The 26,125-nt window shown below is 54.5% G+C and overlaps 2 protein-coding genes across 3 annotated transcripts; both read left to right on the forward strand.

The window, feature by feature from the left end:
* The first annotated feature begins 694 nt into the window (after nucleotides 1-694).
* Nucleotides 695-5,885, forward strand: CYB5R1 (cytochrome b5 reductase 1). 2 transcript variants are annotated; one of them, XM_019976658.2, is made up of 9 exons: nucleotides 695-780; nucleotides 1,094-1,243; nucleotides 1,357-1,429; nucleotides 1,923-2,029; nucleotides 2,249-2,378; nucleotides 3,012-3,095; nucleotides 4,188-4,273; nucleotides 4,696-4,795; nucleotides 5,089-5,885. In XM_019976658.2, exons 1-9 carry the CDS (start codon nucleotides 766-768, stop codon nucleotides 5,259-5,261), a joined length of 918 nt encoding a protein of 305 aa, XP_019832217.2. In that variant the 5' UTR covers nucleotides 695-765; the 3' UTR covers nucleotides 5,262-5,885. The 2 variants fall into 2 exon arrangements, with proteins under 2 accessions (XP_019832217.2, XP_019832218.2); XM_019976659.2 differs by lacking the exon at nucleotides 5,089-5,885 and adding an exon at nucleotides 4,879-5,062.
* Nucleotides 5,886-10,674: 4,789 nt separating this feature from the next.
* ADIPOR1 (adiponectin receptor 1) lies at nucleotides 10,675-24,258 on the forward strand. The gene is made up of 8 exons (XM_070768769.1): nucleotides 10,675-10,833; nucleotides 18,176-18,407; nucleotides 19,430-19,546; nucleotides 20,170-20,341; nucleotides 20,724-20,910; nucleotides 21,742-21,929; nucleotides 22,946-23,139; nucleotides 23,436-24,258. The coding sequence occupies exons 2-8, from the start codon at nucleotides 18,267-18,269 to the stop codon at nucleotides 23,562-23,564; spliced, it is 1,128 nt and encodes a 375-aa protein (XP_070624870.1). The 5' UTR covers nucleotides 10,675-10,833; nucleotides 18,176-18,266; the 3' UTR covers nucleotides 23,565-24,258.
* Nucleotides 24,259-26,125: the final 1,867 nt, after the last annotated feature.

Genomic DNA, 26,125 nt, shown 5'->3' on the forward strand with positions numbered 1-26,125 from the left:
AGTCCTGTCCGACTCTTTTGTGGCCCCATGGACTGCAGTCCAGCAGGAGCCTCTGTTCATGGACTTTTCCAGGCAAAAATACTGGGGTGGGTTGCCATTTCCTCCTCCCAGGCATCCTCCTGGCCCAGGGATGGAACCTGCATCTCCTGCATTGGCAGGCGATTCTTGACCACTGAGCCACCCCGGGAAGCTGGAGAATCTTGACCTGGACCCAAAGTGAGCTCCTGAATGAGCCTGATGGCCGGAGGGCCTGGCCTTGCGAGCAAAACCAGTCACGGAAGCAGACAACGAAGTTGCCCCTGTCATTCCTGAGGAGACTCGGCCAGACTGTGGATCCTCCGGTTGAAATTCTGCCTGTTGAGAAACCAAGGTGACTACACAACCGTTAGTTACTGGCAGGCCCTCCAGCTCTACTGAGCCTGTCTCTCGCTGAGCATCTGCACGCTTGAGATTTCCAGCTCCCGCGGGGTGTGTGTCTATGTTTGACAGGACTCTGCCTGTTGGAGCCAGAGCGGTCCAAGCCGCCACTGACCGAAGGCTGGGGAGGAGGGGCTGGAGCGGCAGCCCCTCGGGGTGGGGCTGGGGGGGGGGGGGGTCTGGGGGAAAGGGGTGGGGCGCCGGGTGCCCCCGCCCATCGGCCCCGCCCCAGACCCCTCCTATCCAGGCCCCGCCCCCTCGGGCCCCCGCCCACACCGCCCCCTCCCTCCCCGCGGCGCATTGTGGGATCCGGCGGCCGGCTGCGCGGCGGGCTCCGCGGTTCTCGTCATGGGGCTGCAGCCGGTAAGACCCTTGCTCCGTACCCCGCGCCGGGGGACTCCGCCCCCTCTGGGACCCGGCACTCAGGTTGTTTATTTACAAAAACAAATAGTCGCCGCCGGCCCCGCCCAGTAGGGCTTCACGTCCTCCCCGGATGCCGGGGTCCCGGGGCCGCACGCTTGGGTTGGGGGCCCCACCCAGGCTGCCCCCGGGCCTCGGCTGGCCCCTGGGCCGGAGTCCGGGCTAGCCCTCCTGGGGCGCAGGTCGCCGGGGCCCGCCCCCGCCCGCGCCCTGGGCTCTTCCCCAGCGCGGCGGTCACTGCCCCCTCTGCCTGCAGAGCCCGGTCCTGCTGGCCTCCCTGGGCGTGGGGCTGCTGACGCTGCTCGGCGTGGCTCTGGGCGCCTACCTGGTGCGGAGGTCCCGCCGGCCGCCGGTCACGCTCCTGGACCCCAATGAGAAGTACCAGCTGCGACTGCTAGACAAGACGGTGAGTTGTGGAGTAGGGGCGGGGCCGGAGCTCCGCTAGACTGTGGCTGGGGTGCTCGGGAGCCTTGGCCGCATCAGACCTGCCTGGTGAGACGCTTGTCATCTGTCCTCCAGACCGTGAACCACAACACCAAGAGGTTCCGCTTTGCCCTGCCGACGGCTCACCACGTTCTGGGGCTGCCTGTGGGTAAGAAGGGTGGCGTGGGCTCCTTTCCCTGGTGTCTTGACAGGGTGGCTCCCCTCCTGGGGTCTCCTGCACCACACTCCTGCCTTCCGGTGCCTTTGCACTGTGTCCCCCTTTCCCCACCAGGCTGTGAGGTGCCCTGGGCCACTCTGGGCGTGGCTTCGGTGCCCGCAGACATCTTCAGCACTCAACACTCCCCCCTCCTTCCTGCAGGATTTGAGCAAATACTGCTCCTGAGAAAACTCTGCCCTTCTCCCCATTGCCCAGACCCTCAGCTCTCCACTAAGGTCCTGGCAGTCGCTGATAAGAGTTTCTGCAGAGGGCAGCTTTTGAAGGGTCCAGCTAGGGCCTCAAAGGGTTGAATCCTCCCTGCCTGGTAGCTCACGGGGACCCCAGTAGGGAGCAAGATGCTTTTCTCGTCTCAGACCTCCCAGAGTGTTTTGAAAGGCAGCCCGAGTGCAGCCGGTCCACATGTAGCTCTGCACGTGGTCCCTAGGCAAACATGTCTACCTCTCTGCCCGGATCGACGGCAGCCTGGTCATCAGGCCGTACACTCCCGTCACCAGCGATGAGGACCAGGGCTACGTGGATCTTGTCATCAAGGTAAGAGGGTCAGAAGGAGCCCCCGGGGCCCTTGTCCTCCTCCCTCTGAGCTTTGTAGAAACTTCCAAGATGTGTTGGATAGGAGGCGGTGCACGTCCTTTGTGAACGTGAAGACAGAGCCCTGGTGTCATCCCTGCCCAGCTTCAGGAAGGTTCTGTCACCGGGGGACTCAGAAGCCAGGGACATTCAAATAAAGTTCTTTCCGTTCTGTCTTATCAGGTCTATCTGAAGGGTGTGCACCCCAAATTCCCTGAGGGAGGGAAGATGTCTCAGTACCTGGATAGCCTGAAGATTGGGGACGTGGTGGAGTTTCGGGGGCCAAGCGGGCTGCTTACTTATGCCGGAAAAGGTAACGGCCCACCCCCACGACTCTGGTGCCCGCGGACCTCTCTGCGGAGTGTGGCTCTGTGTGTGCGTGCACATGGGTGAGGCCTGCCTGCCCCGCCTGTGAACACAGCCCTGGTGTTAGACAAAGGCATTTTCCGCAGCCCCGTGGCCCGATATCAGTTCCGCATCCGCACAGTTCAACAGCCATGACAGCCGTGGGGATGACTGACAGGCGCGCACAGCTCCCGCTCTGCCTCAGAGACTCACCCCAGGCCAAGCTGCAGAGAGCCAGGGATGACAACGGCGTTCGCCCTTCCCATGGGAACAGCGGGTGCATTAGGCAGCCTGGGCGCTGCTCTGGGCCACTGGGGAGGTAGAGTCACACCTGGCCCCGTGCCTGTCGCCCTCGCAGGGAGTGACCCTCTGCAGGAGGCAGCTAATGACTCACTGTTGCTCATCATGTGGGACAGACAGGCCTGGCCTGATTGTCCCGCAAGCGCCTCGTTGTCAGGGCTGGCCCAGCACCCCCGCCCCAGGATCAGGTTCCACAGCAGCTGCTGAGCTGGCCTGGGCCGTGTTTTCGACTCTGCATTTGTTTTCTTACTTCGCTGAATTGACTTTGTTCTTTCTTGCATCTCTTCACTCAACCTCTCAGGGAAGTTTAACATCCAGCCCAACAAAAAGGCTCCACCAGAAGCGCGCGTGGCCAGGAACCTGGGAATGATTGCCGGAGGCACAGGTGCTGGCCCCAGGGCTGCCCCCTCCCTCCCTCCATTGTGACCGTGGCTGTGACAGCTCCGGGTGCCCCTCAGAAGATTTGGTAATCATGGCCAAACTGGGGGGTCCCCAGCAATGCCTAGAGCTCCCCGGGTGCTGCAAAACAAAATCACAATCAGGTAGAAGCCCCCCGAAAATTTATTTTTAACTCACAGTATGAGAGAAAGATCAGGTGGGCTCTCCCAAGACCTCAAATTGAATGAATCTAATAAATTTTGGGTAAGAACAAAGAAGCAGCTAGGAATAGGACAGTGGAGAGAAGGAAAACTAGCACTGGACATTTGCCTGTGTCAGACACTGTGCTGGGCTCTTTATATGTATCTGTGACGTAGGTATGAGCCTTCCCTTTTTAGGGATGACAAAACGGAGGTTCAGAGAGGTTGAATGCTGTCTGCATGGCTGGAGGCAGGGTCAGTGAGCAGCTCTGCCCAGCTCCAAAGCTCAGGTACTTAACCTGCAAGTCCAGGGCTCTAGGACCCTCATCACGGAGTCAGTAGGTGCTTAAAGTCATCTGGGATATCACAAGCCCTACCCTCCAGTGGACTTCAGGGGATTCCTGGATTGGTTCTTTAGAAGGATTTCAACAACATGAGGGCTTCCCTTGTGGCTCAGCTGGTAAAGAATCCGCCTGCAATGCGGGAGACCTGGGTTCAATCCCTGGGTTGGGAAGATCTCCTTGGAGAAGGGAAAGGCTACCCACTCCAGTATTCTGGCCTGGAGAATTCCGTGGACTAGAGCCCATTAGGTCGAAAAGAATGGGACATGACTGAGCGACTTTCACTTTGAGTATTTTTTTCAACAACATGAACTTATGTGAACACTAAGCACCTGATCCCAAGTCACCTACCAGATAGGAAATTTAGTGAGTCTGGGATAAAGGGCACATCTGTCCAGAAATGTCGGTGCTGTGAAGTCACAGCAGAAGCACAGAATATTAGGACATGAAGGAAAGCAGAGTTAAGGGCTGAGTAGAATTAAGCTGATCGAGTCGGGCAGCTCACAGGCAGGGATGGGAAGTGGGCCTCGCGTCTCACTGTGGGGCGTCTGTGTGCAGGAATCACTCCAATGCTGCAGCTGATCCGGGCCATCCTGAAAGACCCAGAAGATCCCACCCAGTGCTTTCTGCTGTTTGCCAACCAGGTTGCTTCGCTTTTCTCAGTCCTGGGATTTCATGGTTACTGTGTGGGGTGGGTGGTCCCGATGGGTACGCTGGCCCAGCCTCTGCCCAGGGCCCTGGTGCAGTAGAGGGTCCTCCCTACAGTAAGCAGGACAGAGCATTGAGCCAGATTCCTCCCCTGAGAAAAGAGAAAGAGGAAACATTTGCAGAGTGTAGAGACTGGCTCCTTGAGTTCCCTGTTACACAGTCCGTCTTCATTCCTTCTATTGTGTCACAAAGGCTCCTCCCCCGCCTTCCCTTCATCCTAACCCCTCAAAGCCTTGCTTATGCCCTGGAACTTCTGCTTGCCTTTTCTTTCCTGGTCAGAAAGTTGTTACAGCAGAGAATTTTTTATGTTTCGGAATCTGAGAAGGTTCCTAAAGACTGTTTCTCCTCTTCATTTCAGACTGAAAAGGACATCATCTTACGAGAGGACTTGGAGGAGCTGCAGGCCCGACACCCCGGCCGCTTTAAGCTCTGGTTCACCCTGGATCACCCCCCAGAAGGTACCTTCCCACTGCTGGATGTCTAGATCAGGGTTCCCCCTGCCGTGGGTTCTGGTCTCAGTGAAACCCCCTGATGCTGCCAGCCTCCGAGTGCACGGACACAGTGCTCCCCTGGACCCTTCCCTGCTGTTCCTGTTGACCGGGGCTGACAAGGCTGGCTGTCCCGCTGACCATTTGGTGCTGCTGCACCTGGAGGCCTTCTGAGGAGTCCAGCCGGAGCACCCTCCCCTGCCCACGCTGCCCTCCGCGGCCACCACGGCTCTGGAAGGTGGTGCTCTCCTCTCCCCGTGCAGGTTGGGCCTACAGCAAGGGCTTCGTCTCTGTGGACATGATCCGGGAGCACCTGCCCGCTCCCGGGGAAGACGTGCTGCTGCTGCTCTGCGGGCCACCCCCGATGGTGCAGCTGGCCTGCCACCCCAGCCTGGACAAACTGGGCTACTCGCCAAAGATGCGCTTCACCTACTGAGCCTGCCCGCACTCCCCTGGCCCTGTGGCTGCCCTCGACCCCCAGTCAGCACCCAAAGGCCATAAGCCCTAGACGCCCTTCCCGACAGTATCAGCCTATTTGCCTTACTCAGAGCTCAGGTCTGGATGGTCCCTGCAGGAACAACATCCTTATAGCCATGGAAGAGGGCCAAGGCAGAGTCTTCCCCTGGAAGGCCCCCAGTCTCCCTGGGATGACATGCAGGTCAGGCTCCTGGAGCAGACTCTCCCATGAGTCAGAAAAAAGGAAGCTTGCACACTTGTTCCAAGACTGGCTAGTTCCTTGATTGCATCACAGTCTTCTTTGTGTCTGTGGTGAAAGAACCCTGTTTAATGGGTTTCATTTAATATTTGGTGCTTAACCCGTAGCAGACTGTGTATCGGGGTGGGGGTACAGACTTACAGACCTTATCTTTTAGGGACAAGGGAGTGGAGGAGATGGTCTCCTCAGCCTCAGAGAAAGGAATCTGAACTGTGGTTGGTGTCTGTCTTGCTCTGGACCTGCCGAGGCTGGAGGGAGGGGCTGCCCCTGGTCTGAGACTGCTACTGCTGCAGAAACCTCTGGGTTATGCGAATAAACGGGGCTCAAGCCCTGGGGTTCATCTAAGAGGCCGTTGTGTCTGGGGTCCTTGTTTCCAAGGCTTTTCATGCTGAGAATGTGAGGAGGAAGTGTTTACCAGCATAGAATTCTCTTCACGTCTTCTACTGAATCTCGGAGTGGTTGTGCCCTGGCTGAAATGTGAGCTGTCCCCAAAGTCCACACTCCTCTCAGCAGCTGTCTCAGCAAAGCCAGAAGTGCAGGGTCTCCCTGGAGATGCCTCAGGAGGATGAAGGAGAATATAAGTGAGAGGGAAGCTTTTGGAGCCCAGGTGTCCTCACAGTGGTCCCGGGTTTGGCTGCTCCTGCTCTCCTGCCTTCTCTTGGCCCTTCACTGCATTTGTCCTTCAGGGTGCCTGGCAAATAAGTCAAAGTATTGTCTTTCTATTTGGAAGAGAAGCCTTGGTCCTTTAAAAAGTAACCTGACCTCACCAGCCCTGGCCAGACTGGTTGGTGCCTGGACAGAGTTCCCTGGGCCCATCTGTCCTGACCACCCTTTTCCTGTTCCAGCAGCCGGGCCCACTCCACTCCCTCTCAGCATCACAGCGGGGTCCCTCCCTCTTCAGATCCTCTGTTAGTCACACTGGCACAGAACAATGCATCAGGAGGCAGGTTGGCATTGTTTTTCTGCATGGAACTGTGTCTGACTTCTGGGGCCCCAGAAAGGATGGCTGTGGGCCCCCCCAGGGTAGAGCCAGTACTGAATTGCTCCTGGTGTCCCTTCTGGCATGTCTTGATCAGCTGCCATGTGTATGTACCAGGCTCTGTGAGCACTTGGACACCTAACCACCAAAGAGGAAAATCTTGCTTAGGATTGTTGGGCTCAGAGAGTGAAACACCCCAGCAAAGAGAATTCTCTACACAGAAGCTCATTCCTTGTCTTGCACGGGTTTCTGTCTTATCCACTCAATATACAAACATTAAGGACTTCCATGTACCAAGCCCTGTGCTAGGTCCTGAGGATTCGCTGTTCTTAGACCCCAAACAACTCATAGTCTAGAGTAGGACAATGATAAATAACTACAACACGGTGAACACTATGGAACAGATACAAGGTGCAGATGGTAAGAGTTTTTAAAAGAGTCTGAGAGGAAGAGAAGAACATTTTTTAATTAACAGCCATATTGCAGGCGTCATGCTAAATGTTCAGGTCAGTCTCTCAGTCGTGTCTGACACTTTGTGACCCCATGGACTACAGCACACCAGGCCTCCCTGTCCATCACCAATTCCCAGAGTTTACTCAAACTCATGTCCATTGAGGCAATGATGCCATCAACCATCTCATCCTCTGTCATCCCCTTCTCCCGCTTCAATCTTTCCCAGCATCAGGGTCTTTCCAAATGAGTCAGTTCTTTGCATCAGGTGGCCAAAGTATTAGAGTTTCAGCTTCAGCATCAGTCCATCCAGTGAATATTCAGGACTGATTTCCTTTAGGATGGACTGGATTGATCTTGTAGTCCAAGGGACTCTCAAGAGTCTTCTCCAACACCACAGTTCAAAAGCATCAATTCTTCAGCACTCAGCTTTCTTTATAGTTCAACTCTCACATCCATACATGACTACTGGAAAAACCATAGCCTTGACTAGATGGACATTTGTTGACAAATTAATGTCTCTGCTTTTTAATGCGCTGTCTAGGTTGGTCATAACTTTTCTCCCAAGGAGCAAGAGCCTTTTAATTTCAAGGCTGCAGTCACCATCTGCAGTGATTTTGGAGCCCCAAAATATAAAGTCTGTCACTGTTTTCCCATCTATTTGCCATGAAGTGATGGGACCAGATGCCATGATCTTAGTTTTCTGATTGTTGAGTTTTAAGCCAACTTTTTCACTCTCCTCTTTCACTTTCATCAAGAGGCTCTTTAGTTCTTCACTTTCTGCCATAAGGATGGTATCATCTGCATATCAGAGGTTATTGATATTTCTCCCAGCAATCTTGATTCCAGCTTGTGTTTCTTCCAGTCCAGCGTTTCTCATGATGTACTCTGCATATAAGTTAAATAAGCAGAGTGACAATACACAGCCTTGACATACTCCTTTTCCTATTTGGAACCAGTCTGTTGTTCCATGTCCAGTTCTAACTGTTGCTTCTTGACATGCATGCAGGTTTCTCAGGAGGCAGGTCAGGTGGTCTGGTATTCCCATCTCTTGAAGAATTTCCAACAGTTTGTTGTGATCCACACAGTCAAAGGCTTTGGCGTAGTCAATAAAGCAGAAATAGATGTTTTTCTGGAACTCTCTTGCTTTTTCGATGATCCAACGGATGTTGGTAATTTGATCTCTGGTTCCTCTGCCTTTTCTAAATCCAGCCTGAACATCTGGAAGTTCACGGTTCACATACTGATGAAGGCTGGCTTGGAGAATTGTGAGCATTACTTTACTAGCGTGTGAGATGAGTGCAATTGTGCAGTAGTTTGATCATTCTTTGGCATTGCCTTTCTTTGGGATTGGAATGAAAACTGACCTTTTCCAGTCCTGTGGCCACTGCTGAGTTTTCCAAATTTGCTGGCATATGGAGTATAGAACTTTCACAGCATCATCTTTCAGGATTTGAAATAGCTCAACTGGAATTCCATCACTTCCACTAGCTTTGTAGTGCTGCTTCCTAAGGCCTACTTGACTTCACATTCCAGGACGTCTGGCTCTAGGTGAGTAATCACACCATAGTGATTATCTGGGTCTTGAAGATCTTTTTTGTATAGTTCTTCTGTGTATTCTTGCCACCTCTTAATATCTTCAGCTTCTGTTAGGTCCATACCATTTCTGTCCTTTATTGTGCCCATCTTTGCATGAAATGTTCCTTTGGTATCTCTAATTTTCTTGAAGAGATCTCTAGTCTTTCCCATTCTGTTGTCTTCCTCTATTTCTTTGCACTGATGACTGAGGAAGGCATTTTTATCTCTCCTTGCTATTCTTTGGAACTGTGCATTCAAATGGGCATATCTTTCCTTTCTCCTTTGCTTTCGCTTCTCTTCTTTTCTCAGCTATTTGTAAGGCCTCCTCAGACAACCATTTTGCCTTTTTGCATTTCTTTTTCTTGGGGATTGTCCTGATCACTGCCTCCTGTACAATGTCACTAACCTCTGTCCATAGTTTTTCAGGCACTCTATCAGATCTAATCACTTTAATCTATTTGTCACTTCCACTGTATAATTGTAAGGGATTTGATCATGATCATGGTGTAATTGAATCCTTATGATAATCCTGAGTCTGGGATTCAGGATATGTAGGAAGTCACATAGCTGGTCAGCGGCTGGCAGAGCCTGAGTATGAACCTAGGATTGTCTTGGTCCAAAGCCAAAACCAGAACTGGGCATTGTAAGTTGCTTGGATCTTTTGAAGGAGAATGACAGGGTGGGTGATCCAACAGAAGGATCGGTGTGTACAAAAGCCTGAAGGACAGAAGAGAAGTTCATGTTGGAGAACTCGGCAAGTTCATTGAGGCCCAAATGCCAGAGGGCAAGTGGAGGCAGGTGAGGCCTGAGAGCGGGTGAGAGCCTTTAATGCCAAGCTGAGAGCAAACTCCTGTGGACAGCACCCATTTCTGAGGGTTTTATACAGTGGGCAGCATATGATAGCTAAGATTTGTGAAGCATTTATGATTTAACAAGCATCAAGCCAAAAACCTGCATAAATTATCTCAATCCTGACAAAGAGCCTACGAGACAGCAGTGTTTTATTCCTATTTTTCAGACGAGGTACTTATCATGGAGGGTTCAAAAATGTGCTCAAGGTCAAAGGCCAGCGATGGAAGCCTGGGTCTATGTGATTCCAGAGCCTACAGTTTTAACCAGCACCTGGAGAATTATTCCCACTGCCCTGAAGCATCCGTTCAGTTCAGTCACTCAGTCGTGTCCAACTCTTTGCTATCCTATGGACTGAAGCACGCCAGGCTTCCCTGTCCATCACCAACTCCCACTGCTTGCTCAAACTCACGTCCATTGAGTCGGCTCTTCTCATTGGAAAAGACCCTAAAGGATCAGGATTATAATAAACCACCCTGTCTCTGCATCTTCAATAGACTGATCACTTACCAGCCTTGTGACAAATGAGGTGTCACGCCCCCAGATGGCGGCTGCAGCACCCTGTGGTCCCCATCCAGCCTCAGCCAGAGCCCGGGCCAGAGCAGGGAGTCCGCAAGAAAGTCCAGCCAATGCCGCGCCGCTATTCCTGACCAGGAACCTGCTGGCCTCGTGCCTCACACGCGTGGGGCCCTCAGTAAATATTTGCAGAAAGGAAGGAGGGGCCATGAGGTTGAAGAAGAGGGATTAAGAAGTGCCCAGCCTAGAGGACAGGTGCGGGATAGGAAATTCAGCATGGCTTCGCAGGGCTCAGTCTAATTCCCAGAAATTCCTTCCTCAACGGGAGCACAGGTTAGCAACTTGTGGAGTGTGGCTCCAGCTAGGCTTTGCGAGGGAAGGTTTACGATTGGAGCAGAGCGAGGGCGCAGGGCCGGTGCTCGGGAGGCGGGGCCGAGGGGAGAGGACCTGCGATTGGGACGTGAGGCGCCGTCTTGCCGCGAAGGGGCGGGGCCGCCAGGAGGGGCGGGGCCCACAAGGGGAAGGCGGGGCCGAGGGGGCGGGCTTGTGGTCCGGACTGCGGAAAGATTGCCGGACAGAGGAGTCTGGCGGTGCTGCAGTCCATGGGGTCGCAGGGTGAGACACGATTTAGCGGCTGAACAACAACAAAGATCACCGGGCTGTAGAGGGCGGGGTCAGGTGGAGGGGCGGGGCCGTCTGGGGGCGGGACCAAGGGGCCGGCCTGTGATTGGGCTTCGCGAGAGCCGGGAGCCGCGCGTCTGAGAGGACGTGACGCTCTCGCGGAGGTGACGCCCTGCGGTTGCGCGCCCCTTCCGGCCCCGGGAGGGCGCAGAAAATCCGGGCCGCTCGGCCGCAGGCCGTCTCCAGCGACGCGGGATGTAGCGCCGGCGCCGCGGCCCCCAGCACAGCCCTCCGCCCGCCGTAAGTTCCCCTGGGCTCGATGGCGAGCAGGCCGGAGGGCGGGGATCGGCCGGAGGGCGGGCTCCCCACGGGAGTCTCGGCGCGGGCCTGAGGCAGCTGCCGTAGGGCTGGACCGCCCGGACGTCCCCAGGGCCCCCGGACCCCTGCTCGGGGCCAGCCGCTCCTCCGGCCTCAGCGCGTCAGCTGTCCACGTTCCCGGCCCCTCCCGTGCGAGTCGCGTCCCCCGCTGTCAACAGCCGCGGTGGCGGCCGTGCCCCCCCAGTCGCCAGGGCGAGACGTCGGGCTTCAGGCTCCGGCTCGGGCCCGCCAGGCCGGAGCTGAGCCTGGTCCCAGGACCGCGCGTGGCGAGCGCCGAGGGGCTGGGAGCCCCCGCGTTCGGTAGTCCGAGGAGCCCCGCGGTTACTAGACCGTGACAGTGCCCCCACCTTGGCGGCGGGGAAGGGGAGGCTGGTGGACGGTTGGCCTGTGTGTAAGGTGGCCCTAAATGCTGCAATGTGAGCGAAATCTAAAGTACTTTGGGGAAAAAGGAAATTTCATTCCCTCAGAAATCTCTCATAGGTGCCATCCTATGTTTGAGGTTTTTGGTCAAGCCTTCAGTTTTTAATGGAAGATACGTTTCCCCTCGGTTTCCGGCGCTACGCAGGCGAGTGGGAAACGGACAAGGCGAATTTCATTTAGGGAGCTTCAGGTGTCAGAGGAGCAACAGGAGGCCTGCAGAGTGCTTTGCTAGGTTAACCTGGCGTTTCCCCCACGGAGGGAGAAGACACAGCAGGGGAAGGATGTATAGGCTCCCGCTTGAATCAAGCGAGCACTGGACTGACTGGTTCTCTCTGAAGTGAAGGGGCTCTGGAGTCTGTTTACGGCTGTTTACCGAGAGGTAGGCTTGCATCACCTCCTGTGGCACAGCTGCTGCTGCTGCTGTTTGGAAGTGTCCACGCAGTGCTGGGATTCAGGCGGGGCGCTGACACACGGATTGCAGCCCTGGAATTTCTTCACCCCAGGAGTAACTTCCGTGTACTTGGGGCATCAGTCTTAAGGACTGTTGTGTTGCCTGTAAGCAGCCATCTTAGGGCAGGTCTCCACGAAACTGTACCTAATTGTTGAGTAGAATCTGAAAGCATTCTGTTCTCAGGGGCCAAGAAACTATCCGATGCCCAGGGGATAAACAGAGATTGTAAGCAACTGCTTTGCGTGCAGGTGGAGAACTCAGACAAGGGCGCACCCTCCCACTGGGCTCCCGCTGCTAATGGGTAAAGTGCACGGTGGATTTTAGCTTTTAGACCGTCTTCAGTTTCTTCTTGGGCTTCCCAGGTGGCTCAGAGGTTAAAGCATCTGCCTGCAATGCAGGAGACCTGTGTTCGATCCCTGGGTCAGGAAGATCCCCTGGAGAAGGAAATGGCAACCCACTCCAGTGTTCTTGCCTGGAGAATCCCAGGGACGGGGGAGCCTGGTGGGCTGCCGTCTATGGGGTTGCACGGAGTTGAACATAACTGAAGCGACTTCACTTTCACTTTTTTTCAGTTTCTTGTCTGGCCTCACATTGCCTTTCCAAGATTTCCTTGTGGAAAGTGGATTATTCGCTGCCCTGGGGAATCTGTTCTTTTGAGTTTGCCCAGGTTCACAGCACTACCCTCAGGAATGCTTTGATCCTATCTTTACCTATCAAAATCCTTTCTTAAAATCTTCCACAAAACCTTTCCCGATATTCCAGCTCAAACTGAGCTTTTCTTGTGAATTCCTCCAGCACTTTCTGGCATTTAGCCTTGTAGTGATACTAGAAGAACAGATAAGTTGTTGCCGCCTCTTAAAATTGAGGCCAGACTCCTCTTTTTGCCTTGTCTCTGTAGCCACAATGCCACGCTTATTTGTGGACAGGTAAAGAAATTTTCACTTCTTTCTAGGCCAATAAGTCTGTTCTTTATTTCCCTCAGAAATTTCCTTGACTTCTTTCACGTAAAGCCGAAAAGGAACTGTTTGACACACTTGCAACACTGCCCCACCTTCTGGCGATCATACTGGTGAACTAAGTGAAGTTAGAGAGAGTCGCTCAGTCGTGTGTGACTCTTTGCGACCCTATGGACTATACAGTCCATGGGACTCTCCAGGCCAGAATACTGGAGTGTTAGCCTTTCCCTTCTCCAGGAGATCTTCCCAACCCAGGGATTGAACCCAGGTCTCCTGCATTGCAGGTGGATTCTTTACCGCCTGAGCCACCAGGGAAAACCGCAGTCATCTTTACATGCAGAAGTTTCGTCAGTACTGGTGGGGTGTTTTCTGGTGCTGGTATCCATCAGAGTTGTTAGGTTTTGCCCTTAATGTCCATTTGTCCCTCATGTCGCCCACTGGACTGTGTTCCTTTCTCTATTTTCAAGGTTAATTGCCTTTTCCTGCTCAGAAATGTTGGGGGCATGGTTACTGTGTATGAAGTTTTAGCTGGCTTAGATTGAAAAGATCCTTGAAAGTGCCCTCGAGGCAAACTGGTTCCTAGTGATTCGCTTTTAGACATGTACCTCATTTACTTCTGTTTCATCGGGGCTCTCACAGTATACAGTTACCATATCATGGTTGACTGTACTTAAAAGTGAGGTATTAAAATCAAGGGCTGGTATGAAATGCCTCGGAGAAGGCAGTGGCACCCCACTCCAGTACTCTTGCCTGGAAAATCCCATGGACGGAGGAGCCTGGTAGGCTGCAGTCCATGAGGTCGCTAAGAGTCGGACACAACTGAGCGACTTCACTTTTCACTTTCATGCACTGGAGAAGGAAATGGCAACCCACTCCAGTGTTCTTGCCTGGAGAATCCCAGGGACAGGGGAGCCTGGTGGGCTGCCGTCTATGGGGTCGCACAGAGTTGGACACGACTGAAGCGACTTAGCAGCAGCAGCAGCATGAAGCGCCTTCACATTCCTGTTTACTTTACCTTGTGTTATGGCATTTGGAAAGCTTACCTGTCTGTTTGGGATTCAAAAAAGACCTATTTCTGTTGAGATAGCTTTACCTGGAGAAGAGCTACAGAGAAAGTTAGATTCTGGTTTTTCATTGCAGACTCTTAAGTCAGTGACACTTGTACTTAAATAGGAAAGCTGAGGCTCCATTGTTGCAATTCAGTAGTTTTCAAGCAGAAGCCTCTGCCTTGACTCATTTCCCCCCAGCAGTGCTGTGCAACCACCTTCCCTGACAGAGTAGAGAAGGTGACCGTGTTCTTTGTCCTTAGTGCTTTGACTAGTCTTGTCTTGGGCTTCCCTGGTGGCTCAGTGGTAAAGAATCCTCCTTGGAGAAGGAAATGGCAACCCACTCCAGTACTCTAGCCGGGAGAATGCCAGGGTTGGCAGAGCCTGGTGGGCTGCCGTCTGTGGGTCGCACAGTCAGACACGACTGAAGTGACGCAGCAGCAGCAGCACAGAAATCACGGTTGCTTGGCTCAGTCTTTCTGCTGATGAGGACAAGTTCACCGAATGTGAATGGACACTTACTTCTGGCACTGTGGTCGTTGGGTTTTCTGCCTGTTGCTGGGACTGCATCCGCAGCGATCTAACAGCAAACTGGTCCTTGATGTGTGTGCTGTACAAAAAAAACTCTGCATACATCGTTGAAAAGAAAAAAAAAAGAATCCTCCTGCAGTGCAGATGTGGATTTGATCCCTGGATCAGGAAGATCCCCTGGAGAAGGGAATGGCCACCCACTCCAGTATCTTGCCTGGAGAATTCCATGGACAGAGGAGCCTGGAGGGCTACAGTCCATGAGGTTGCAGAGAGTCAGACGCGATGGAACAAGTCTTGCTTTACTGTGAGAGCCAGGTAGGTGTAAGAAGGAGCTTAACTTGTGGAACCTCCAAGGACCCAGGGACCCTAGATTAAAAATTTCTAGAAGTTCTGTGCCTTTGACTCCTGAGAAGGAGTGTACTATAATGTGAAAAACTTGGGAACTGGTGCACAAAATAAATGTCTCCAAAAGTATGAGGGAAATAAACTCACCAACAAAGGCTGGCCACTAAGAATCAGTTCTTCCCCAAGTTTGGCGCCAGATAGTCTTGTTTATAGGGGCACAGGCAGCCCCTGCCTCCACAGCCCTAACCCTCTAATGTCACAGGGCTATCCAGCTGGAGAGCTTAGTGGTAAAGATTTATTAGCTTGAATTAAATAAATCCCATCAAAAATGCACTCAGTGGAGTTTGGCCCAGTTATAATTGCTTTATTGGGTGTGGCGATTTTGAGAAGACGCGTGTTTCCTCTAAAATATATAAAGATAGGAAAGTTTGTGAGGGCCACCCTGGTGACTCAGTGGTAAAGAATCCACCTGCCAACACAGGAGACACGGGTTCAAGAAGATCCCTCACACCAAGGAGCAGCTAAGCCCGGGCGCCACAACTACTGAGCCTGCGCTCCAGAGCCAGGAGCACCGCAGCCGCAGTCAGCAGCTACTGAACCCGCACGGCCTAGAGTCTGCGCCCCGCAACCAGAGGGGAGCCCCTGCTCGTCGCAACTGGAGAAAGCCCGCGCAGCAAGACACCCAGCACAGCCATAAATAAATAAACAAAATTCATCTTTAAAAAAGTTTAAGAAGAAACCCTTGAAATATTAAAAAATCAGAAGCAAAGCTCGTGGGAAAGTGAAGCCCATCTGGCTCTGAGTGCTCGCGGAGTCCATCCTCACACCCCAGCGGCTGGTGCTGACGTGGCGCAGCGGACACCGACAGGCTCACCTGTCCCAACCGCCAGCCGCCTGGGAGAGGCCTACCCTGCCGAGTGGACTTTCAGGTTCCAGCCGTACTTGCTCTTCTTTCTTACCAGACCTCTGCCCCCTTTCCCTCCCTTCCTGCCCCTGTGTTGCTAGCTTAGAAGACCCCGCTGGACAGTGGACTCTGCCTTGGTGACATGACCTCCGCTGAGCGTCATTGTCTGCTCTTTGATGCGTGGTGATGTGTCTTGTGTGATGAGCTGTAACTGGTGCCTGGCTTGTGAGTTAACGGGTGCCTGTCAGAGTTAGTGACTCTGGGTCTAGAGATAATGCTGGGGGTGGGGTGTGGGAGCCAGAGGGGCTCAGAAGCGACAGGAGGTGGTTTCGACTGAACGAGGAAAGCCTTTGAAGATTGCCGCAAGACTGAGGTCCTCCTAGGAGGACGCTGGACTTGAGGGTGTGAGAGCGTCAGACCCAGTGAGGAACTTAGGAAACGTGCCAGGGTGGAGTCTGCGCCTGCTCTCTGGCCCTGACTGCCCAACGTAAAATGTGTATCATTCTCACTCCCACTGGCGAGACAGGCCACAGCACTCACCCGCACTGGGTGTGCGCCGTCCGCGTCCAGGGCTCTCCCCGCGCTGTCCTGTTGGAGCAGTCACGCCGTCACTGGTTCTGCGCATGCCGCGGGCGACCTCATGCCACCGGATTACAAGCTCCTTCCGGACAGCGACTTGTGGGACGTGGGGTTTTGCACAGAACCTTAAAGTGCCTTAGGGTGCTGGCACCAAGTGCGTTTGTTAAGTGTTCCGGGGGTGTGTTGGCTGCTCTGGGGAGGGGGACAGAGAGCGGCCCAGAGGCGCAAGCGCCTAACGCCTTAGCTAGCGTCACATGCTTGCTGGCGGGAATGCTGCCTCCGTCATTCTTCCATCTATTCTGAAATACAGGTTCTGACCACAAGCAGGGATGTGTATAAATTAGTCATCTGTGTAGCACTGCATCCCAGAACCTGAGAAAATATCTATTTTTTAACCCTAGTGGCTGCCTCTCAAGTACTGTATTCTAGCTAAGTATATTCCCCTTTTCATACTTTTCTGGGATGCCCAAAGCTATCTGTATTTTTCACTGCAGTGTAAATTGTTTCTTCCTAAAGTTGTTCGGGAGTACTTCAGTTTGAGGAATGTGTTTTGTGGTCAGCCTACTGAAAGAGATTGCCCAGTGTTTCTGCTCACGTGGGCCGCCTGTCTCTTGAGGGTTTCGTGGGCCTCTGGCTTCCTGTTCTCCTGGGGCTCAGGCGTTGGCTGTAGCTGTGGGCTGGCATCTTTCCTGTCGGAGTCCTGCGTGTGCGGAGGAGCCACTGCCTGTATGTCGGCACCACAGCAGGGTCTGTGGACGGAGTCACGGCCATTTGCTCTCCTGAACTAGCTCTCCGCCGCCTGCAGCTCTCAGCTGTGCTGATGGCCGAGCCTGGCATGACTATTTTGAAATTTGCCGGCTGCCCTACCTGACTACACAGATCCGGTCATATCTCTGAGGAGGAATCGAGATGACTCTTGGGTAAAGCCTGGGCACACATGTCAAAGCTGGATGCGCAGTGCACACTGGAGATGGACTCCGCCCTCGCGGGAGCGAGGCTCGCCGACCGCCCTGACGAAAGCGGTGGCCCCCGAGCTCTGCTTCCTCCCCGAGGGCAGCTCACTCCATGCAGGTGTCACCTGGCCGTCTTTGCATTGCCTGGTGGCTCCCAGGGCTCAGGTGACCAGTGCAGGAAAATGTTACTATTCTGGCTGCTGCTGCTGTGAGCAGTAAATTCCTTTGTTGGGAGCGGGGAGTCGGAAGTCTTGGGGCACTTTTCCCTCCTTTAAATGTTCATCTTATCTTTCTGAGGCCTGATTAAAGACTGCCTCCTTCAGGGTCTGTGTGCCGTCTCAGCTCCAAAGCTCTTTGGAGTGGGGCCCAGGTTATGAACTGTGGTCGCTGAGACAGGCCCGTGCTGAGCCAGTTTGGTGGCAGGGCAAGGGTGGGCTGCCTTGTGTCTTCAGCCTCCCACGGCCAGGTGAGTTACTGCTGCTGCAAGACAGGGCTGTGAGCACAGTGCGCTCTCCTCACGGAGCTGGGCGGTGATCCTCCAACAGAAACAGTAAACCGTGCAGGGAAGGTAACCCCCAGACCGCCAGCCCACCCTCGGCCCACTCTTGTAGGCGGCGCGCACGTTTCAGGGTGTTTGTAGGTAAAGCCCGCTGAGCTCAGTTGGCAGTTCATTTCTAAGCCTGGGTGGCCCGTGGTGATTACAGCCAGGCGTCGGCTTCCTCTTTTTGCTGCTCAGTCTCGGAGCCAGGCTTTTCCAGGGCTAGCTCTGGGAACCGGGATAAACTGGGCTCATTGAACAGGCTCTGTGTTTGTGGGAGGGATGTGGGGTGGGTAGCTGTTTTTCTGGGGTGACAGTTTGGTGCAAAACACACAAATCTTTTGAAGCAACTAGGTTTTCAGCCTTTAAGGTTAGTGAAGCCTCAGTAAAGGCTGATGGTACAGAGGAGGAGAGATGCAGTTAATTGGCCTCTGGGACTGGAGAGGGTATGAGTGAGGGGCTGTCTCTTTCTCAGTATTGACTTCAGAAATGAGACGTCAGAAGGGTAAACTGTCAACACCGTGTCTGTGTTTGCTTCCAGTGTCCCCGTCACAGGGAGCTCTCTGGCCCCTGAGGCCAAGAGACCCCACTCTCCCCAGGCTGAAGCCGGAGGGCCCCGAGGTACCATCCTGATGTCGTCTCACAAGGGACCCGCGGTGGCCCAGGGCAACGGGGCTCCCGCTAGCAACAGGGCGGCTGACACAGTGGAGCTGGCCGAGCTGGGACCCCTGCTCGAGGAGAAGGGCAAGCGGGCGGTCACCAGCCCAACCAAAGTAAGTCATCTCCCTGGTCAGCCTCTCCTGAGACCTGTCGGTCTCCCCAGAGCCACAGCACCCTGGACTGTCTGTCCTGACGGAAGGCCGGAAGCAGTCAGCCCAGATCAGGCCAGGCTCCATATACCATCGAAAATCCCTGCCTCTTCGGCCAGCTGAAAGGCTCGTGGGAGGAGCAGGTGCTGCCCCAGGCTGCTGTGGAGGCTGCACCTGGCTGCTTTATCTCATTCTTCAGAGTCCCCAAGGGGCGGAAGGGGGAGAGAAGGCCCCGTGCCTGGAGGCGCCTGGCAGGGCCTCATATACAACCAAGTGGGCTTTTCGTTTTGCCTGAGCAAAACTCCAGTAGCATCCCCACTCTGAGGGAGACCAGGGACTCTGTGCCCAGACGGACAGAGGATGAATCTGGCGGGGGTGGGGGGCGGTTCCTCTATCATGAGATCTAAGAGGAAGCATCGCAGGAGGAGAATCCGCCCCGTGGAGGAACTGCCCTCCCTGCCTCGGCTCTGGAGGTCTCCCCTGAGGTGAGCCCTCTCAGGCCCTCCTGCTGCTGCTTCTATGGAGCCGGCTCTGAGGCCCGGCTTCTCCCGCAGCAGTTGGACACTGGGCCCCAGGGTCGGTGCACGGGGCACCGATCAGATTGAGAGTCTTAGCGGATCTCTGAGCCTCTGTCTTATTCCTCCTCGTTCAGCGGTCTGTACAGGAAGAGTTTGGGAAATTGGGGGAAGCTAAGGGCCACCGTCTTGGAGACAGAGGTGGGCTGCCAGGGCCTGAGTGCAGGCCTGGGCTTCTGACCCTGCGGCTTGAGCGCCAGCTCCCTCGGCCTCTCCCCCAGGCGCTGCGGCGCACTCTCCCCCAGTGCTTGTGATGTCGCAAACTCAGGCACCATCCTGCTTCTGGAGAGCAGACCCGAGGCCTGTGTGCAGGAGAGGCCGGGCAGTGGGCGGCGTGGCCTGGCTCGTGGGCGCTGGACATGCGCGTCCCCAGGCCGTCCAGGGCTGCAGCCACTCTCCCCTTCCCCGCAGGCCGAGGAGGAGCAGGCCTGCCCAGGGCCGCAGGAGGAGGAGGAAGAGGTGCGAGTGCTCACACTGCCCCTGCAGGCCCACCACGCCATGGAGAAGATGGAGGAGTTCGTGTACAAGGTCCTGTCCTGGTGGGGAGGGAGCAGGCTCACCCGCCCGGGGCTGAGTCGGGAGCACCGCACCTTTATCAACACACTGAACACACATTCATGATGAGTTGTGTTATCAGAACTTGTCGTTTCTGAGTGGTGACGAGTAGAAACTGATATCTGCAAAACTAACATGAAAATATCTGATTTCCACGGGTGAGAGTCACAAGTTCTGATACTAAACTTGCTCACCGGCTCTCTGGACACTGTCCGTTGTCTTTACGTCCTACGTTAAGAACTCCTGCTCTGAAAAGTCAGTCTCAACACAGTGAGAACTTAGCTGCTCAAGGAGGGACGATGACAGCCACCAGAGTGTGGGGGGAGCGGTAAATGTGTATTTCCCAAGTAGCTGAGAGGAGGTCCTGCCGTATTCTGACCTGCTCAGCTAAGCACATCCAGATAAGCTTCCTGACACAAGAACAAAGACTATGCGGGGGTCCAGGGGCAGCCTCGCTCCTGCTGTCCTGGCGTCTGAGCCCCGGGCTGGCCCCCACCGCTCCCCGGGACCCTACGGAGCCCGGTGGGTGCTCTCCTGCACGCAGCGGCCTTGGGGAGGCGGGCTCCCAGCCCCGCTGAGAGCGCGTGTGGTTGCAGGTCTGGGAGGGCCGCTGGAGGGTCATCCCGTACGACGTGCTCCCGGACTGGCTGAAGGACAACGACTACCTACTGCACGGCCACCGGCCGCCCATGCCCTCCTTCCGCGCCTGCTTCAGGAGCATCTTCCGCATCCACACGGAGACCGGCAACATCTGGACGCACCTGCTCGGTGAGGGCCCTGGGGGACGTCGGGCTCGTCTGCTTCTTGCCCAGGAGTTGTGTGGCTTTGTCCATGGGAAGGAGACGTTGTTGCGATTATGAGGGAGCTGGCGGTGTCTTTACACTGCCTGGGAGCTCGCAGGGCCCTTCATCACTGGTGTGCAAGCGGGGGAAGACATCGGAACGGACGTCCTCTGTGGTCAGAACTGTCCCGGGGCTGGCGGCTGCGCCCCGTCAGCGATCCACCGTCTAAACGAAGCGTCAGCATTTCAGCAGACGCCCTGTTCTGTCTGGGTCTCTGGGTCCCCGCAGCTCAGCCTGTGGCGTCAGGGCTGGTTTAAACCGTCACATGTTCCCGTTTTCCTCGGACTTTGCTTCTTTCTCTCCTGTAGGTTTCGTGCTGTTTCTTTTCCTGGGAATCCTGACCATGCTGAGGCCAAACATGTACTTCATGGCCCCCCTCCAGGAGAAGGTGGTGTTCGGGATGTTCTTCCTGGGAGCAGTGCTCTGCCTCAGCTTCTCCTGGCTCTTCCACACTGTCTACTGTCATTCAGAGAAAGTCTCCCGGACCTTCTCCAAGTGAGTCACAGGATGGCGGTGGGGAAGGACCACGTGCTGTTGTCACGCCCTGTGACCCGGGTGCTGGCGGGGTCCTGGCGACGGCAGTGCCTCCTCAAGATTCCCTGATGTTTCGTGGGTGTGTGAGGGTCAGGAAGCTTTTCTCTTAAGTCTGTCCTGAAAATGCTCACGCAGCCTCCTCCACAGACAGAGCCCGCTGTGGGTAGACGTTGTCCCCGCGCAGCGCCGTCCAGAGGCTGGCGGTGCTCTCCCGCACGGAGCGCCCGGCCGCGCCCCCTTCCTGTCAGGGCGCCGCCCCCTGCGGGCGCACCCACCCACCAGCCAGGAAAGCTTATCAGAAGCCCCAGGCGCCCATCCTCCCCAGCCTGAGCCTGGGCTTCTGTTTGCTTGTTTCTGTGGTTGTTATTTTTGGTTTTGGAAGTGTTGCTGAGTTTTGTTTTTCTCAATAACACCAGTAACAAGTAATACATTTTTATCATTAAAAAGCCAACTAAAAGAGAACACTACCTCCTTAGTAATACTCCCATTATAAGGGTTTTGGCTTTAGAACTGTCAGAACTGGGGAATACTCAGTCCTTCCTGCATGGAAGTTGGGGCCTGGCTGGATTGTGATGGATGGAGCTCCTGACTGAGTGTCTGTGAGGGGGTGTGGCTGTTGACAGCCAGGGCAAAGGGATGCCCTTCAAACGTGCCCCAAACAGGAGTGCCTGACCGTGTGGGGGTTTGAGTCAGGACCCAGGCCGGACCACGTGGGGAGTGAGGGGCTCCGGTCGAACCTGAGGCCAGTTGAGCTCGCCTCCCATTGGCCGTTCTGTTCTGTGGCTCTTTCAGGCTGGACTATTCAGGGATCGCCCTGCTGATCATGGGGAGCTTCGTGCCCTGGCTCTACTACTCCTTCTACTGCTCCCCACAGCCTCGGCTCATCTACCTCTCCATCGTCTGCGTCCTGGGCATCTCCGCCATCATCGTGGCGCAGTGGGACCGGTTTGCCACGCCCAAGCACCGGCAGACAAGAGCAGGTGGGTCGCAAGGCAGGGTGTGCCCTTGTAGGTGTCTGGACCTCAAGCCTCAGGGGTCAGCCCTGGGCCCCCACCCAGACCCTGATCTGTGTTTAGAACTTTAAAAACAGCATGAATTTTCAAAGCTCAATTCCCTGCCAAGTTTCATACTATTTCAGTGAAATGTTAAAAGGACAGTAATTAAAATGCAGAAAAGACTACTCTTACATCTGGCTTGAAGAAGTTAAGAAATGTACGAGCACAGTCTCCAGCTCACCTGGAGTTCTTTTCCTAAGGGGATTAAAGGCGTGGCTTGGTAGAGAAAGCACCTTGAGCACGAGCTGTGTTGAGGAATGGGGTCGCTGTGAGCAGGAGCCCCTTCCTGGTGTCTTGTCCGGGCTCCAGCTTTACTGCAGCCAGCCACACGTCAATTACCACTGTTTCCAGTCCCTTGAGACTTAACATCGCTGTGGTTTAACCCTCATTTAAGAGAGTTAACTATTCATTGAGTACCAGCCAATGGTGCCTCACCCAGGGCATCTGCAGAGGTGAAGTGGAGCCCCGCCCAGCAGCCGTGCGCAGGGGCCTGGTGTGGAGCGGGCGCCATCTGCTCTTTCTCTTATGACTTCTCACCTAGGTCTGTCTCCTCAGGAGGTCAGACTCCTATTCCTTACGTCTTCTGTGCTCTTAATGGGACGCCCGTCCTACTCGTCTCTGGCTGGCAAACCGCCTGAGGGCTCGCCATCGGTTTTGTAGCCAAGGCAGCCATCAGAGTTCTGACATACATGGTCGCCTAGGCTGCTTAACAGATAATAAGGAACACAAGGTGTTTGTTCTTGGTGCTCCATAGGAGGGAATGGCTGTGTCAGCATTTACCCAGCCTCCTTCCCACTCTGGACGTTGAAGAAGCATCTGATGATGGCTCTCCATCTTGTGCAAAATTTCCTGAACACATGCTGTTCACCAGAAAGTAACTTGTATCAGAGCAGGGCAGCAGGGCTGTCCCTGTGCCTGACGCGCTCCATCCGTCTGCTCAGGGGTGTTCCTGGGGCTTGGCTTGAGCGGCGTCGTGCCTACCATGCACTTCACGATCGCGGAGGGCTTCGTCAAGGCCACCACGGTGGGCCAGATGGGCTGGTTCTTCCTCATGGCTGTGATGTACATCACCGGAGCCGGCCTCTATGCTGCACGCATCCCTGAGCGCTTCTTCCCTGGAAAATTCGACATATGGGTAAGAATGACTCTTCGCAGGGCTGTGGTGGTGAGACTGCCTGAAGGTGGAGGTCAGGGTCAGAGGCAGAGAGAGACGGGCAGGTGGTGTCTGGGGTGACGCGTGTCCCTGCTCACACCGGTGCGTGTGGGTGGGTGAATCCCTGACAGGACTTAACACGTTTTTTTTCCTACAACAAACGTATCGGTTTTATGGTGCAGAAAATTTTGCGGAGGAACTAGAAGAGGCGAGTGCCTTCTCTTGCTTCCTCCAGGTCTCCTTGCCATCGCCCTAAAGCTTCTCTCTCGTCCCTGCAGTTCCAGTCTCATCAGATCTTCCATGTCCTGGTGGTGGCAGCCGCCTTCGTCCACTTCTACGGGGTCTCCAACCTTCAGGAGTTCCGATACGGCCTGGAAGGGGGCTGTACTGATGACTCCCTCCTCTGAGCCACCCCCAAGGGCGCAGGAGGAACTTCCCAAGTGCTTTTAAAATAACTTCTTTGCTGAAGTGAGAGGAAGAGTCTGAGTTGTCTGTTTCTAGAAGAAACCTCTTAGAGAATTCCGTATCGACCAAGCTTCGGCCCACTTCACACTCCCTGGGCAATAAACTCCATTCCCTCGCTGAGAAAGGGGCGGGGCAGGTGCGGCCACCCTGCCCCCGGCCGCCCCCCCAGAGACGGGGCTGGGAAGCTCACGGTGAGCTCTGAGCCCTCCTCGCTCCATTCTGGGGAGAAGCGATGGACTGGGACTTCAGAAATTCCGTTTCTGGAAGAAACTGTCCCTCCCTCACCCCTGTCCTGACTTTGTAACCTGGCTTACAACAGGCCATCCGTTTTTCTAGCACACTTTTCAAAAACAATTATAACCTGGTCCCATCTTTCTCGGGCCTGGGCCTGCTCACACGGCAGGAAGAACAAAGCCACCGACTTTTACACAGCCCGGCCCATCGTGGAAGTGTGTCCAGGCTTCAGATAACTTGAGTTTTAATTTTTTCTTGGCAGAGTAATGTAAAATGTAAAGTGGGGAAAGATATTTAATATTTAATACTAAGCTTTAAAAAGAAACCTGCTACCATTGCTATGTATCCTGATGCAAAGACGATGATGATAATAAAGTACAGAAGACACTTGGCGTTCTGAAAGCTGTGTGGTCTCGCTCTTCGCATGCAACTCCAGAGGACTGAAGCCAGCAGAGTCGGTCCAGATTCTGCTGCGGCTCAAGTCTGAATCCCAGGTGCTGCAGGCTGGCGCGGGTGGGCCAGTGAGCCTGACCGACCGATGGTCTGCTCCTCCAGGCCACTCTGCCCGTCTCTACTGGGGACACAGACGCGCCCTGGAGTGGTCAGTGTGCTGCGGCGGCCTTCCGTAACCAGAAGATGCCTGCGTGAACATAGGCCACAAGATGCTGTAGACTTTGAAAACTGCCGTGATTAAGGCTGTCTCACCGGGAGGTCACTCCACACCTCCGTGCCTTTGCATACACTGTCCTCAGCCTGACCGCATTCTGTCCACTGGATACGAAGGCCTGCAGTGGTCCTCGTGAGCTAGTGTAGGTATCGCACGGGAGTCTTCGCAAGTTACAGAGTTGGATTCACTTCAGCAGTCAAGTTTGAACAATCAAGTGAATAAATGATCCTTTTAACGAGGCCAGCAGATCTCTGCCTCCAGTGCTAATCAGGGAAACATAAGACCAAACTGACTCCTACCAGATTGGTACAAATTAAAAATCTTAAGATGGTGGGCTTTTCTGGTGGTCTAGTGGTTAAGAGTTCACCTGCCAACGCAGGGGACACAGGTTCAGTCCCTGGTCTGGGAACATCCATATCCCTCTGGGCAACTAAGCCTGTGTGCCCTGGAGCCTGTGCTCGGCAACAAGAGAAGCCACCGCAACGAGAGGCCTGCGTGCCACAGCTAGGCAGCAGCCCCTGCTCGCCGCAACGAGAGGAAACCCTGCCCAGCAAGGAGACCCAGAGCAGCCAAAAAGTAAAAAATCTAAAAAGTCTAAGATTGCATGCTGGTACAGATGTGGATCTGACCAGATGCTGCTGGGGAACCATCCATAGGACCACTTTGGATGTGTGGAGTATACACAGGTTACAACATTCAAACATACGAAACAACACTACAGCGTGAGCTGCATCTGGTATCTGTCCTAGTTACTTTGTTTAAAAATGCTGGGAGACTTCCCTGGCAGTCAGTGGTTAAGCCACTCCAGTGCTTCCAGCACAGAGGATGCTTAAAAAAATTTTTTTAATGCTGGTTCTGACTCATTAAGTTGTTTCATAACTCATCAGTGGGTCACAACTCACATTTTAAAAAAGTTACCCTTGAGAAACTTAGCTTGTTTCACTGTAGCTGTATGTAGTAGCAACATACTGCAGACAAGCCAAATGTCCAGAACTGTTGAGTGGAAAACTAAATCTTGGTTTATTCTTATGAAACAGTTCAGCAATGAAAGCTAGTTACAGTAAGGACAATGAGGCTGAATCTCAAGATTAGGAGAAGGGAGCAGGGCTACTTAGAGATACCACGTCTGGTGTGACTGCACTGACGTGCTGTTCAAAAATGCACAGAATTAACTGAGTGCAGAAGTCTCGAACTGCTGACCTGCAGGCTGCAAACATTCACGGCTGCGCTGTGGGCTGCACGGTGGAAGCAGCCCACCTCAGCCCGATGGCAGCCAAGTCGTTAGAGAGGGCTGCCTCTCAGGCTCACCCTCAGCCCTCCCCAGCAGGGCAGCCGCCTGTCTGGCCCCCGGAGGCGTCCACTGGTACAGAAAGGACCACATCTGGCCCAGCTCCATCCGTGTTGTACTTGAGGAAACAGAGACCCACAGCTGTTGTTGGTGAGGCCCCGTGTATGTTTCCTCATTGCTGGTGGACAGGACCAGGGAAAGGGTCTAAGTGGGGACATCTGCTGAGCATCTTCTTTGTACTTTATGTTTGGCTCTGCTGGGTCTTTGTTGCCATGTGCAGGCTTTCTCTTGTTGCAGCAAGCGGGGGCTACTCT

This window comes from Bos indicus, chromosome 16 (genome assembly GCF_029378745.1).
Source record: "Bos indicus isolate NIAB-ARS_2022 breed Sahiwal x Tharparkar chromosome 16, NIAB-ARS_B.indTharparkar_mat_pri_1.0, whole genome shotgun sequence".
NCBI lineage: Eukaryota > Metazoa > Chordata > Mammalia > Artiodactyla > Bovidae > Bos > Bos indicus.